Source organism: Dreissena polymorpha, chromosome 12, assembly GCF_020536995.1.
Source record: "Dreissena polymorpha isolate Duluth1 chromosome 12, UMN_Dpol_1.0, whole genome shotgun sequence".
Classification (NCBI taxonomy): Eukaryota; Metazoa; Mollusca; class Bivalvia; order Myida; family Dreissenidae; genus Dreissena; species Dreissena polymorpha.
The window spans coordinates 15207023-15224201 of NC_068366.1; the positions used below are offsets into that span (position 1 = coordinate 15207023).

At 34.4% G+C, this 17179-nt stretch overlaps 1 protein-coding gene across 2 annotated transcripts; it reads right to left on the minus strand.

Annotated features, from left to right (window-relative positions):
- Positions 1-460: 460 nt before the first annotated feature.
- On the minus strand, positions 461-14766 carry LOC127852187 (uncharacterized). 2 transcript variants are annotated; one of them, XM_052386062.1, is made up of 4 exons: positions 14721-14766; positions 11495-11848; positions 5567-6549; positions 461-3016 (listed from the first exon to the last, which is right to left on the minus strand). In XM_052386062.1, exons 2-4 carry the CDS (start codon positions 11821-11823, stop codon positions 2646-2648), a joined length of 1683 nt encoding a protein of 560 aa, XP_052242022.1. In that variant the 5' UTR covers positions 11824-11848; positions 14721-14766; the 3' UTR covers positions 461-2645. The 2 variants fall into 2 exon arrangements, with proteins under 2 accessions (XP_052242022.1, XP_052242023.1); XM_052386063.1 differs by lacking the exon at positions 11495-11848 and having other exon boundaries at positions 14624-14760.
- Between the last annotated feature and the right edge of the window lie 2413 nt (positions 14767-17179).

Here is a 17179-nt window from a genome sequence, read left to right on the forward strand (position 1 = left end):
AGTTAATCGCACCAATTAGCATCACAGTTACATAGTTCCAAATCTGGAACGAATTGTAAGTAAACTTGTACTTATTTAATAAAAAAATAATTTTCGACACAATTATACATTTTATTTATGAAATGAAGCCAAACATGAAAATAAGAATAGCAAATACAACAAAAGAGAATTAAAACCATAGATAAAATCAAATATAACATTTTAAGACTCATCGACATAACGTGGTATGTTAGTACGACAGTGATGTTATATGGGTTGTGCACGGCATAGGTCGCATCTCTTTGCGGAGGTATAGCAGTTGGTATACATCTGTGTTTTAAACCACAGGTAAATATTGCGGCATCAATTGATGAGCTTTCATTAAACTTTTCTGTACAAAATGTAAAGATCTTCTTTATCAATTATGTCATTACGACCGCCTGTACGTCATAGAGAAGGATAATACACAGAAACGTATACAAACGTTCACAAAATGCCGACGTATTTTATACAATGTATCAAAACAATGTACAACATAAAGTCAAATTTACAAAATGTATGCACAGGATAAACACAGCTATCAAATATAAAGAAAGTCCTTTTTATAATACAAATACAAATAGATCACCTTCCGTGTTGAACATAGAAGCAGTTAACATCATTACTACGTTCAAATCCCTATGCACTACCGAAGCTGAAGTATACTGTATGATACAGATATATGTCCCAAAATGACTAAACATATACAATAATTCATACACCACTATAGTTGGGGACATATTGTTTTTGCCCTGTCTTTTGGTTTGTTTTTGTGTTTGTTTGCTCCATTTTGCAATAGCTTTTGCAATATTGAAGATAGCAACTTGATATTTGACATGCATGTGTATCTCATGTAGCTGCACATTTTGAGTGGTGAAAGGTCAAGGTCGTCCTTCAAGGTCAAATATATAGCTTCAAAGCGGCGCAAAAGGGGACATAGTGTTTCTGACAAACACATATCTTGTTTTTAAATATATATTTATCGTCACTTATTTCATCACACCTCAACAAACACAGTTTGACATAGGGTATATTGAAGTCGCTTTGTCGATCGGATCTTTGGTCCGCATAAAATGTTAAACATTTATGGATCAAATTAATTTTTATTTTCTAACACAATAGAAATGAAAGTTTAAATGTATCACAAAGTAGTGTGCATATGCAATACTTTAAATGCCCTATGATCCACGCATTTTATGAGTTATATGCCTTTAAATGTAGTCATTGGCATCGCTGCTATACATGTGGCAAAGCGACGCGGGGGTATTTGAACTTACGTTTGTGACAAAACTCTTGTTGAAACACTTAACATAATAATGATAAAATATTTCGGTAATTTCACAAAACATTTTGTTAAAAGGATCTAACACAACAAATAAAATTGTAATGCAAGTGCAAACTGTACAACAAATCATTTTACTATGGAAATTCAAAATCAACAACAATAGTTTTACGCTAACGGTGTTTAATCAGTAAAACGTTTTAAACGGTATTGCAAATTTGAAATATATAAATATGTATAAAAAAGGACATTTTCAGAACATAAAATACATTCACGCTAAACTACAGTCCTATTACGCACCACTTCTTATCTTGACACCATGGTTACCGACACGTAAACTGCTTTCTTAGGAGTAACAAAAGGTATGACTTTGAATAGCAAACATTTATACAAGTAAAGTGTTTTAGGCTTACATTTTTACGAAGTTTTACATAGGCGAATAATTAAATATAAACTTAGTTTTCTTTTCTTTTCTACTAAAGAAACTGAAAATGCAAATACAATAGTTTCTCGCTAAAATCTCTGCACTCGTCTTCGATCTGCAATGTTTGTGTAAGACATGATACAATACACACAGTTATCAACATTTGAGATAAACAAACACATACACAGTTAAAATCGTGTTATTCTAATTTCACAAATTTCACCCGTCGACCTGGCATTTTATACAAAGATAAATATAAAAATGCCGATCGCTTTAACGAGATTGCAATGTGTGCTAACAATAAGCAAGCTAAACCCTCTGTCGCTAATAATTGCGCATATTATTGCAACATATCAGAATATAGAGCGCTCACTGCAAAAAGTAAACACATTCACAAATTACCCATTCCGTCAATATAACAAGAAGAAATAACAGAAACATGTTCCATACATATGGATTAATGTAATATCGTGTCCAACAAACTTGCACAATTCTTTTTAGGTTCAAACAAGTTTAACAACGGATATGCGTTTTTAATTGTTTACGCAATTGGACGTGAAGCTCAAACAGACAGTTGGGATTTAATATAATAATGTAACTCTACTGTAACTCTACTGTACTCTACTGTAACTCTACTGTATCCAAAAAATAAAATGCAAGATTTCTTAACACGTCTTTACTACTAAATATTGTTATATCGTTACAAGCAGTTCTCACCAACGTTATAAAAATTAATTTAAATTGTATAAAATCATAAAGTCTAAGTTTTTGGTAATACATGTTAACGTTTATTTCACGTGAAGACGAAAATCGTCATTTTCAACTGCTTAATATTTTCGTATACATTCGAAACGAAATTTCGAATATTCATTAACCGAACATTATTTTCGGAGCCAATACTTGTATCATAACTCAGCGTAATCAAGTAGACTTTTGCACTCTGAACACCAGAATGTTGTTGTTGCCAACGTATCCACCTTGTATAACCATGATGGAGTCAGTATTGTTGTTGTAACAGGCCGATAGCGGGTATTTCACCCCATCCCTCTCTGTAGCGAGAGTAGCTAGCTTCTTCCTGCCCTCACTGTCCACCTGAATGATAGTGTGGGACCAACATCCACATACCAGGACCTGGCCTGCTGGTGTCACACGAACACCATGTGATAATTGTATTTCAGGGTCCGTGAAGGTTGCAAGGACTGACCCATCCCTAGCCAGGGTCAGGAGCTTTGACTGGGACAAGTTTGTAATGTTCAACTTGTCCCCTGTAGAATTTACATCACACTTGTATACTGCAAAACAGAGTAAATCATGGCATTAAATAACTGCACATGTTAAATAACCTTAATAAACAAACTGCAATTAAAGGTAATTACATGTGTAATGTCATATATAAATACTCAACTCCAAAATAAGACTTATTTGAAAGTGAAATAAAGTTTTCGCATCTGCTTATTGTTAAAACATTTGACATGTTGATAGGCGACTTGGGAGCGAGAAATGAACTCTCCTCAGATAGAAAAAATTTCACGCTACATTAGTATGCTGTTTATATATAACTTTATTCATTTTGAGCACATCTTTTAATATACATGTATTCATTTACACTATCTCTGACCTTAAACATGCAGATACAAATACAATTTGCGTTCGTGAATTTCATTCGTATTTACCGTCGGAACCGGTATATTATTCAAAACCAAGCGCCAAATGAAACAAAACATGGCTATAACTGAAATAAAACGTCCAAAAGTTAAACAATAAAAGCAACAAATTTTGTCAGACAGGTTCAAGCGGCCTACAAAATGCACAGATGTTAACCCAATAGGATTTTAACATGCCTTAAAATAGGTATATGTATTGCATTGCATTCAAGTAAACATATTCACGTTTACTAAAATACCAGTTAGTCAATATTACAAGAAAGCTGGCAATACATAGTTGTGAAAATTTCTAATAACCGTCAAACGTAGGAAGAATATCGTTTGATTTGCGTTTTAAATTAGAAAGTGTAAGTCCATCGCGGAAAATACAGTCTGTAACTTCAAGGAAATAAACTTGACACACTTTAGAAATAGTTAATCCAAGGTTTGTGATCCGCATTGGCAAATAACATGCATGGGGCAGTAGCATACGGAAGGAAGGTCAGCACGGAGAAGTCGAAGATCGTGGTGACATCACCATGAATGGCCAGAAGCGGGAAGAAATGACCAACTTCAAGCAATTGGGAGCCATCCTGTCCAAGGATGGTACCAGTATCGCTGAGGTCCGGTCAGAATTGCAATGGAACGCACAGCGGTGACCATATCAAGCAGGTTTTAGACAAGCAGCACCATCAGCTTCAAGACCATGAACATACTCTACAAGTCCCTCGTAGTGTCAATTCTACGGTATGGCTGCGAGACATTGACACTTCAAGGTGACACAGAATGCCGGATACGGACCTTTGAACACAAGTGTCTTTCAAAACTGCTGCGATGCTCCGATTTAGAGAACAATACCAACAAATACGTCCGGAACCTGACAGCAGCACTTCTTGACAAACAAGAACCAATCCTGGCGACCGTCAAACCACGACTGGTGGGAGGGAGTTCGTCAGAAGAACAGATGATGTACATTGTGAAAGAGTGTCCCCGATGGATAAGCTACGCCCACAACAGAGGATTTCTTTGTCGTCCAATACCAATCTAAAAACTCAATGCGTTTGTTTCAGAATCAATAATAGTAATCTTGACCAAACTGTTTCCAAATGGAATCCTATTGGAAAGTTACTGACCCAAAACCACATCTTCCCCATTTTTAGTAGCATTAACCTTGATGTGTTTGACCACCAATGCAATTGTAACATAGATAGTCATGTAACCTACTTACAAACAAAATTTCAGTGTTATATCTCCATCCTTATTCTAGATATTGATTTGACACTATTGTTCTTTTTAAGCATAAATAAGTGACATTGGCTCAATCAGAACTAGATCTCAATGCACGTAATGAGCCATCATTATGTGTTATTGAAACCTTAAGGTATTGACCGTCAAGTAAACTTTCCGTTTTTAGTAATAGTGACATTGACCTTCATCCGACGGGTTCATAATATAAAACCATTCCAGGCTTTATGTAGGCTACTTACACACAATATTTCTTAATTATCTCGATCAAAACACAACTTATTGAACAAAACCTATTTTTATGTTAAATCAAAATTTAGTTTGATCTTTATCCGACACGCTCCAAATAGAATCCCAAGCTATGACTTCGTGCAGTCTTATTATATTCATATGGACATGAAACTTATCGACAGAACAATTTCTGTTTAACATCGTAGATAATCTGGTTAAACATATTAATTTTTGGACAATAAAACGGTTTAAACTGTTCAAGATTCCAAGTAAATGAGTTTAAAACGGAGTATTTATGTTAAATGAACTGGATTTTTAAAAAATGTCTTCTTAAAAAACATATTCTAATTCTAATTTGTTTTTGGTCAAGTGTTTAAATTGTGAAATTGTATTTTTTTGTTTGATTACATAACCTACCCTTACATCGACTGACTTTTTTGTGTGTTTCCGTTTAGTAAAAAATGGCCTATCGATAGAATTACTGCACACAATATGAATACGTTGTCCTAATTAGTGTCTTTGCTGGGAACTAAATTATTATAATTAGTTATCTAGTGGTAGTTGAAAACATTATAACTCATGTTATTTAATCAACAATTCTTTAATGCATACTTTCTGTTGTACCAAACAATTGACACTTGTACATTCAAGAAATATATACATATTTAAAATTACTTTATTATTCAAATATTCACATTTGGATGAATTCACAATAAGCCTTACCTGTATCATAACTTGATGTATCTTCATATAGTTTACAAATAAGTTTTCCACACATTGAGTACTTATACAGTACCCTTCCAGAGGTTATGTATAGGTCTCCCTGGTAGTGGACAATATCTCTACATGTATGTTGCAACTGAAATTTTCTGCCTGCAATAAGATGGCTCTTGTTCTTTGTTATATACTGGACCTCATGCGTGTTAAATTGATCACCCATAGAGACAGCCACCTCGCTTGGTGTGATTTGACACATGGTCTGTGGTCTAGAAGTCACATCACAATGACTTACTACCCGGTATTTCCGGTTAAGCAGCTTTACTTTCTTGTTATTCCTGTCTGCAAGCAGAACTTGTCCATCGGGCAGAACACAGATGGCACGAACTTTACATGTGAATGTATCACTTGGTATTCGCACATTGTGCTCAGACTTCCCGTAGATCGTGAAAATCCGGTCTGACAAGGTATTATTTACATATGTTTCACATTGCCGTATTTTCTCCTGACACGTTGTACGGGCTAAAAAATGGAGTACTTGCTTATCTTTTACTTGCTGCAGGGCGTCATGGAGTCTTAACAATTCAGCGTGTAGTCTGATTGAGGTGTTTATAACACTGACGATAGGAGCCAACTTGATTGTAAGTTCGTTTTTCTTTTCTTTCACACTACTATTTTCAAACTCTGCTAATATATGACTTATTTGTTGACGCATTGCATCTACTGTATATTGTTTGTGGTCATATTTTTTATTGTTGATGCTGTTCTTAGATTCAACTGAAACTGATTTTATATTCAAACGCATTCCCTCCACCATTGACCTCTCGTGTTCATTGTATATAACCTTAATAGACTTCCTGTCCTTTTCATGAGCACCCTGAAGCTGTTTCATTTGTGCAAGAGTATTTTTGGCTCTGACGATCAGGGTCTTGAAGTCTGAAAACATCTTTTCCGCGGCCTGATGTATCGGGGTTCCTTCAAAGCACAGTCTACAAAACACAACCCAGATCGTGACACAGAATATACATGCAAGACATTTTGATTGGTACGCATTCTGAGTTCTAACGAGTTTGAATTAATTAGGAATATAAGCACACGAGATATAATGGCTGGTCACAACGATGGGCTATAAGTTAACACCTCAACAGCACGTACCCTTCAATAATTTCGATTATACCGCCGTTCTAAGAGAGTCGTCTACACAGTATTTTCCTTAAATGTAAGTACATAAAGTAAGTAAGTAGAATTATGCATTTTCCAACAATTGCTCAATTTTTCTTGCAGTAATACTGTTATGAAAAACTTGAGGGCCATGGTATTTTCAGCTTTCGTCCGATTTTAAGCTTGCTTATTTGTGGAAGATTTGACTTGGTGACATTATTTCGACCCCATTTGACCCAGATTCGAACATAAAATGAAGACCTTGATATTGTCAACATAGACATTATTAAATTTGTCGTATGGAATGGGACACGTAATATGTGTTTAATTTCGTATCCGGATATTCGTATGTGATTTTCGAATACTACCCTGATAACCGTATGGATCGACATTAGAGGTCGACAATTGGAGTCATATTTTCTTAGTTTAGTAGATGTAAAACAACATTAATACATATTGGTTATACTTATAATGTATAAGAAAATCCACGGGAAAGTATTAGCGCGTTCGTAACACCAGGTCATGACACCTATTGTAAATCAGCATACAGCACAAATATGTTTTTCATCAAAAATACCTTCATTGAACTAAATGCCTTCACAATTATGACCAATATAACATATCGTTACTATAAATAATAAGAAAATGATGTCGCGAGCGGGCAGTTATTCGTACATGTATCTAACGGGCTAATATAAATGATATCGGCCTAGCCGATTTTTCTTATCTGAAAAAAAATCTGATCACGCGGCTTCAACTGAACAAAATGGCGTCCACATTTAGTCTTAGCCAAGGAGAATTAATAAAATTAAGCCAAAACTGAACGATGAACAGAACATAATTATAATTGCATGTAACACACAATTTGTATTCTTCGATCTACTTTATCCGATGGTTATACTTATAAGATAACAAATAGGTGCTATTCCGTTTTTTGTTATTTTATCCGCAGATCTATATTGCTTTAAAATCAATCATTTTTAAACGATTGTACAAATCGAAAGCTCACCACTGTCACTAAAACACAATTTACGAAATCGAATGACTTGTCGGTGCGATTACAATAATTTTAATTCTATCGAAACTTCCAATTATGCATGACACAAACACATTTCGAAATACGTTTTGGATTCGTTCGATGCACAAGATATTTAACTGTTAAAAAACACTACGTCCGTATTGACGTCGCTAAAATCCGGAGTCCATATTAAATAAATGTTTGTGTTTCGTCAGAGAAATTACGTCACCTGAGATACGTCATTCATTACGCAATGTATTGAATGAAAATAAAAGTATACTACAGAAAGCTGGTTCTGAAATAAATTTTAGTGAAGGAACAAAATAGAATGATATGCAATATAAACGACAACACACGGCAAAGTTTTTCGGCAGCGGGCTGAATATAGACGTCCGGCCCAGCTGTGCCGTGTGTTATTGTCTACGTAACAGTTTTGTGTTGCGTGCTTTGTCAATATCTATGTTTAAGGTCCTTAATGTCGACGTTTAAGCATGAAGACATTCATTGTGTAATGAGCATAGAACATTCTATTATCACATTGTGAGCACTTAATTAGCATACTTAATAAGCATACTAAATCATGAAATATTGTTTGTTCTACAGTTCGTCAACGAAAATGTTGTGTTAACACACAACTGGTGTTGATATCTTATTTTGTACAACACGTAAGCGTGTTTATTATATGTCCAGGTCTGATAAACCCGTGTGCAGAGGCATTAAACCCTTGTCGATTTAATCTAACGGCATGCACGATATGGTATCCTTATGCAAAAAAAGAGATAAATATAATGATACTTTTTTAAATTGTATAGGAAAATTCAGATGCATTACTATCCGAATACTAGCACATTATGCAGAAGATCGGATATCCGGATGTTCGTTGACATCCCTAGTTTTTTTCTTTTATCTCACCTGGTCATCTAGTTTTTCATTTAACTTTACCGGATAAGCACGTTGCATATATATTAACAAAAAAGACGTTCTGACTAAGTTTTACATTATTGAGCCATACATGTGTCTTCTACCAAGGTAAACACATTTTTATTAAAGCCATTGACATAGTTTACCTCACTTGCCCCAGATTCCAACTTGGCTTAGCTATGAACATTGGTCATTCATGTGGCCCCTAATTACTATGTTTAAGACAATATCAATTGACCTAGTTTTTGATCCAACTTGACCCAGTTTTGAATTTAGCCAATTTTTCTTTCAACATTAACAGTCAGACCACGTTTCATCAAAATTGAGTCGCGAACGTGGCCTCTCCATAAGTAATTTTTTTTCCGAGATACGACTTTGTAACCTAGTGACACACTTGACACAGATTCTGACTGTTCTAGATGTTTCGGGAATATGCATTCTGATCAATTGGGTGCATGATTGAGAAAAAAACATGTAGCCTCTAGTGTCAAAACAATGTTTCCCTAAGATTTTAACTGATTTTGTAATAAACTTAACTTTACGACGAACACCACACGAAGTTTGACAAATATTGCTTGAAATAGACTTATCACGATAGACTGTCAATAGCTCAAATTGAGCACTTGTTGCTCAGATGAAGTCAATTAAAATTTAACAAAATATTGTGGCACAAACGGACCAAGTTTGCATCGAATTCCAGTAAAACTCTTAAAATACATAAATATGTTACCAATAACACACATGAACATGGTGATAGTAAAAAATGTATTAATACAAATAGTATTTTGGATGTTGAATGTGTAATGTCCAGCCGTCAGTCATAATTATGCTAACCTTCGCTAACCCCGCCCTACACCAATCAGCATCCAGCGTTGCAGACGCAGCGTGTGTGGCGCGTGGCCGGGGTTCGCTCGTACGGATTCTTAAATGTAACGCTGGACTGTATGTACATGTATTTCTGTGTGTGTGTGTGCGTGTTAATAAATAAATAAACAAACTCCGTCTTTATCTTAACCATCCCTATACGGGTCTGAAACATTACAGAATGGAAACGAGACCCATTTATAATTGTGTATTAGCTGTTGATATCTCCTTTAAAGGGGCCTTTTCACAGATTTTGGCATATTTTGAAGTTTGTCATTAAATGCTTTATATTGATAAATGTAAACATTGGATCTTAAAAGCTCCAGTAAAAAATCAAGAATAAATTTAAAAAAAGGAAAAAAAAGTATTCGGTTCCAGGGCTCGAACCAGTGACCCCCGGAGTCCTGGAGTTAGTCTGAAGTAAAAACGCATCAGCCCTCTCGGCTATTCCGCCGGGAATACACAGTGTAGGTATTTTATACCTTATATAAGCAATCTTCGTAGTTTCGTAAATTTAAACGCCAACAACAGAACTCTTATTAAATCGTTTCGCGTTGCAACGCTTTATAATTTTTAGGTTTTCAAATCGTCAATAGATACATATAATGGCTATATTGGACTATGCTAAATGTTCAGTAATACTGTTTCCTAACAAATATCATAACTAAAACGAAAATTTGCGAATCTAAAACAACTTTTTTCAATTTTGTCAATTAACCAAACCGTGAAAAGATCCCTTTAAATAATATATTTCTCCGTTTTTAAGGTTATATATGATAACTTTAACAATTTTAACTCCTCTCCTCTGGAAAAATAGATTCATATGTGTTTCAAGTCAAACAATCATTATTAATTTGTTTTTAATACATTTAAAATCAGGCCTTTTTCTGCCTTTTTCACGGGTCAGATAGTCTGACCCATTCCTAATGCCAAATATGCACATTTTTTCCCAATTCTCTTTCTTTTCCCCAATTTCCGACCGAAATGACAGAAGCCGAAAAAATGCGTTTCCCGGTAGGTACCGTGTCTTAAATAACCGGGCGCCGTGTTTTAGCGTGCCAATTGGAATACCCCGTAGAACGTCATCGTATCGAGTGTTGCAATTTTAGCGACCTTGACACTTCAGACAAAATGGCGACCGGTTGTGTTTATGCAATTCGTAAGACACATTTTCGGTCAGAATTTGCTTTTAAATTGGGCTGGGAACGAATACTGAGAATTATATTCGAATATTCGTTTGTCATTATTCGAATATTCGATTTTTAAACCTATTAAAAAGTCCGAACTTATGACCTATGATCTTATTAATATTATATGGAAAAAAATGTCTCTAAATTTAAGCTAATGCCAATTGAAGAAATGATTTTTTTTACAGACAAGCTCAATTGAACATGTACTTTCTATTTATTAACAATATTTTAAAAACATAAGGTTAATCTAATTGATCAGAATATGTAATGTTTAAGCTGGAGATGAAATATTTTATGGCATATGCATTACGCTGCGAATCTTATAAATATCTTACTGCGGTTTTAAAACCACATCTTATGGAAATACCATCTGTCCAAGGGAATTGGCTAAAAAAAGCGGACACAAATATAAACCTCCAAGTTTTATCGTAAGATGGTATGAAACGCTCCTTCTTATTTCAAATGGCCTCAACGGGCAATACACTTGGAGCCACGTCTTATGAGAAACCTTACTCTAAACCTTACCCAACAAGCTCGATACAAGAATATTTTTCAACCAAGTGTATATTTTAGCTTATATAAAAGGCCCATATTTTAACAGGTTCTATCAATGATAAAAACATCTAAAAATTCAGTAAAAACATACGAAATCTACCGAAACCAACAAATAAAATCATTCATATGATTTTAAAAGAATTTTAACAATAATAATATTAACTTCATAAGTGACGTTATTGGTTTTGAATAACAAAACATATTTAGAGCAGACGCTTGAAATACCTGTGGTTAAGATCCACACATTCATTGCAGCAGAGCTGACTGTGGTCCTGACAGAACAGAGTTATCGCTTCATTTTTATGCACGTCGCATGTTAACAGAAAATTCTCCATCGTTTTAGAAAGTGGCCACATCTTCATTTTATTCCTTCCATAAGGAGATTGTTTATTCAAAATCCAACCATGCTGTCTGTGTGAGTCAATACATTTATCACAGAAAAGTGTCGCACATTTTTGGCAGTAAAACAATGCAGCTACTACGATATTCTTGTCTTCGCAGATTGTACAACAATAGTCCTTAATCACGTCATGACCTTCAGAAAGTGAAGCCATTTTTAATCAGTAAATGTCAGCAAACCTATTATCAAATGAAATGTAACATCACACTATGTCTGTTTAAAATATTAAAGAAAACACTTTTTGAATCTTGTGGTTAAAGTCAAGTAAAATAGAGTAAACACACGACACAAATCACGTTAAGTGTCGATAATATTCAGTGGTTTGATATCGGTGAACAATGTAACTATGTGAACTGTCATATAGTGGGTCACGTGACATAAGACGATACTTAACATTGGCCTGCAGCGAATGAGTCGTTGCGGTAAACATAAGTTAACGTTTAAATTGATTCATTGTTATGCAGAATCACTACATGCGGTAGAACGTTCACACACTCTTGTCTATACATTTTGCACTACCATTATATTACTTCAAGTTTTCTATTAAGTACATTTAATACAATTTGCTCGATTTAACTACAGCATTAAAATGCAATAATACTTAATTCAATTTTAGAGACAAAGCCAGTTAAAAAACCAACAATAATGTTACTACATAAATTGACAACGCATCTGTTGAATATATTATTTAAGACAATAGGATGGTTTAACTGTAGTTTTCTTTATATATGATTATTTATATCTAGACTTTTAGAGTGAAAGTTAATACACAAGACCCAACAGTGATAGATCTTTCATATGTTAATTCACTACCACTATCATAGCGCAACTAACAGCAATACAAACATATAAAATACCACCAGCTTCTATTCGCTGAGCCGAGCTAAAGTCGGGGCTTATCAGGCATCGCTGACCATTACATAATGTGACAGCAAAAGTGGTTACTTTTTAGTCATCGTTTTTGTCAATTTAATTAGGAGACTTCTGTTAATTAAAGTCTTATAGGTTAAAACGTGTATCCAATTGATTTATTAAAGTTGTTCAAGGCAAACTATTAGAGAGAAATAATTAATTATTCAAATTGATAAAAAAACCTGAACATAATAATTTATATGCAAGCATTTTGGCTAACAATGTATTTGCTGCAGCCATACAAACAATTTAAGTTTAACTAGGTGTCAGTTTTGGTAGCTGTTGTTCATAACGATGCCATCGGACTTCTTCAAGTCCTTGGTTTCCAATCGGTGACCCGACAACTTTCCATATCACAGTCACATGTTTAACTAAAAATCATAAATAACACGAAAGTCAACACATGCGCACATTACAAATTAGTTAATATTAACGGTTGGCGGAACGTGGAGAAATAACATCTCAATTTTCTTTATAAATTATTTGGTGCTAATGGATTTATTAAATATATTGTCCAACAAAATTGCCAATTTCTTTTGATGTCTCAATAACTGTTTTGCGTTTCGTTGCAACGATTACATGTAATTACTGATACTGAAACCGTTATTGTGTTGGGAAAAATGCCAATACGAAGGCAAAAATCTCTCATCTCAGAATTATTATTATTAAATGCTCATCTCGTCATATCACTTATTGTATATGCTTTGTACCACGCTTAATAAATATTTCTTCATTTTAAAATTAAAACAAAATGTATTTTTGTCTGTATTTGTAATTTTAGTTTTATTTGAAATTCTCTCTCCCGACTCAATTAAAAAATTAACCGTTATAGAAATATTTAAAAAGTCGACATTGCCGCCTTTATACTTTAACACATAACCCCGCGGTTTCAAAGACGATTCTTATCTTATTTACTTTTTAAATCTAAAAATATCATATGAATCCTCGGACATAAACATTTTTTTTCACCAGGGACATGATTTGAACACACTAAGTAGAGGAACAACAATGACGTTATAAACGAAATATTAAATCCATGGCAGATGCTATTTCAGAGAAGTTTGTTTGAACGTTAACTTTAAATTTTTTGTTGCTCGCGTCACGTACATATGCAGCAAATGACTTATATAGATTTGAAAGAGGGCCGGAGAAGGATAATTTGTGAACAGTTTTTTTTTTGCCAGCTGCTTTGGTATTTCGACAACTTATGCCGCATGGCGGACAGAAAACGGTCCCAAAATCGCACCTTGTACACTGTAACGAGGAGTTAACAAGTAGGAAACATATATTTATACAGGTGAACTACATAAAGTTGCATGTAAAAACTCAAATTCAAGATGACTGTCAGTCAGCCGTTTTGAATTTTGTTAAATAAAATATTACGTCAATCACTTCTATGTAGTGATTTAAGTATATGGTAGTCTACCACTCAACAGACTTATATTAAATTGGAATGGATTGATATGATGCACAAGAACATTTAAAAGGGCAGTAACTATGTAAATAAGGAAGAAAAAGTTATGGTACTTTTACTTTGCACTTCATATAAAATCATTTATTAACATACTAAATTTTATCTTAATCGATTCAATGATTTTTAAGTTATGCTTTGCTTTGCATAAAACATTTAAAATAAGTATTGGTATTCAACACAAACAAAATTAGCGAAGGGCAATCGCACCAATATGATTAATGAGAGTTACGGTTAATTATTTTGCACTGCCCCTCAATATTCGCTATCAATAATTATATAGAATAACAAACTATCATGGTATAATATATAATATCGCTAAACAGTTTTGTGTTCAATTGTTTCTATTCAAAACATTTAATTACATTTCAAAACATTTTAAATAGCGACGACTGGCAAATTAAGTTATGCTTAAGACGATTGGCTGTAAAATATTTCCACTCTATATTTTTGTTATTGTGAAACTTAACACTTTCTATTTTTCTTAGTGTGCAACCTGTAACTCACAATCTTACTCTCTTAGCCAGGGAAGAATTTGACTACGAGTCTGAATATTACGCCGGATAATTGCCAGCTATAAAACCTAAATTAGTCTGATGATCTTGAGGGACGGCCCACTTAATGAATGGTTCCGTCCGGCATTCATATCTTAAAGTTTTAAATCCTACTGCATTGTGTAGAGGTTTGTTTTACTATGTCCGTTTGTTAAGTATGAACATCGTTCATATCAAATAATATCCCATATGTTGTGACTAAGATATCGTATATTAAGTGTTCGTTCCGATTGTATCTACAAACAGTCGCAGATGTTGTGACTTTATCCTTCTTATTTGAAGTGTTGATTCCGATTGTTGCTCAAAACAGTTGCAAAGTGTATTAAAATGATAAGACAATAATTGAATATTCAGTTTGATTTCACTGCGACATTATTTGCTCTTGTTTAATACCGTCAATAACAAATTCAACAAGAGCACCGCCTAGCGGGTGCAGACGGCTCATCTAAATTTCTTTTTAAAGGTGAAGTGACCTATCTCAATACTTCAATCAACAAGAGATGTGTATGTCAAAAACACAATGCCCCCTACTGCGCCGCTTTGATTCTGTTATTATATCCCTTAAAAAGATATTACTTCTCTTGTGAAAATGATCTGTACCTGCCAAATGACAACTAAAATGTGTCTCCCTTTAAAGCTTGTTACTTCCCTAGGATTTGTTTTTTTTACCTTTGATCTTGAAGGATGACCTTGACCTTTCACCACTCAAAATGTGCAGCACCATGAGATACACATGCATGCCAAATATCAAGTTGCTATCTTCAATATTGCAACAGGTATGACCAATGTTAAAGTGTTCGGACGGACGGACGGACGGACTGACAGACGGACAGTTCAACTGCTATATGCCACCCTATCGGAGGCATAAAAAGGGGGAGGGGTGGGGGTGGAGAGGGGAGCATAGTGTGGGGTGTGGTCATTTATAACATTATCTTTCAAAAAAAGAAAAAAATGAAAAAAAATCAAATAATAAAAATAAATATTTTTGTTTATTTAACCATGTTTCATTTCTTATGGAGTGGGGTCGGGGGTGGGGGTTGAGAGGGGGTATATTGTGGGGGTGTGGTCATTTATTAGATGATCTTTCAAAAAATAAGAAAACAAATTAAAAAAAATATTTTTTTTTTGGGGGGGGGTCGGAGATTCTGGTGTGGGGCGTGGGGGATGGTTTGGGTGGAGTCTATTGTGGTATGTAAGGCAATGGTTGTTTTGTCGAAGTATGAATCAAATCTTATCATTAATAAAGAAGTTATGGCAATTTCAGCAAAATTTAATAATTTGACCTTGAGAGTCAAGGTCATTCAAAGGTCAATGTCAAATTCAACTTGTCAGGTACAGTTCCCACATGATTGTATGAAAGTATTTGAAGTTAAAAAGCAATATCCTTGGTACTTTAGAAGTAAAGTGGATCTAAACACAAAATTTAACAAAATATTCAAAGTTACTAAGTCAAAAAAGGGCCATAATTACGTAAAATGCCAACCAGCGTTATGCAACTTGTCCTGTACAGTCCCCTTATGATAGTTAGCGAGTGTTCCAAGTCTGAAAGCAAAAGCTATGATACCTTAGGAGTAAAGTGGACCAAAACAACAATCTTATCGAAATTTTCATTTGTCTAAGTATAAAGGGGCCATATTTATGTCAAAATGCCTGTCAGAGTTACATTACTTTGCCTGCACAGTCCCCTTATGATACTTAGTAAGTGTTGCAAGTATGAAAGCAAAATTTTTGATACTTAAGGAATCAAGTGGAAATAAACACAAAACTTACCAAATTTTCAATTTTCTAAGGATAAAAAGGGCACATAATTTTGTCACATGCCAGCCAGAGTTATCTAACTTTGCCTGCCCAGTCCCCTCATGATAGTAAGTAAGTGTACCAAGTTTGAACGCAATAGCTTTGATACTTTATGAGAAAACATGGAACTAAACACAAAACTAAACCGATGTGTTGACTTTAGCTCATATTTTTGTTTAAAAAAAATAGAAGAGCTTAAATTACATGTCTAACAAATAAAAATCACAGCGCCTATGATATTTTATGTTTCAACAAAGTAATTCATAAGGTTACACCAATGCATATGCCCTGCTAGTCGCACATTTGTTGTTTGCAATGTCAATTTATTTAATCTAACTGAAATCAGGTGTAAAGAATGATAGCAACTAAGGAAATATACGTATTTAAAAACAGGGGAAGAAAAACAAAAGCCTTCATACGGGAAGGGACTAACCCTCGTGAGCAAATCAAGGTTCGAGTAAATTGCAAGGATCAGGAGGGATATAAGGGAAATACAACGGCGACAGTGTCAGTAAATGGTCTAACAACAGGGACTATGGATACGTGATCCTTACATAGTGTTGGAGATACTGCTTTTTTCCAACTAGAAATGGCGCATAGAAAACGATTGATTAATACAAAGTATACAATATATGAGAATATGTTTCAGGCCACTATGTTTTTAAAACACAAGTTGTAATTTCGTTATTGGCAAACTTTAAGAGGTGTGATGCTGAGTAATAAGAAATCGCATATTTAGACTTGATTCTTTTTATAAGTGTTTTATGAATTGTTTA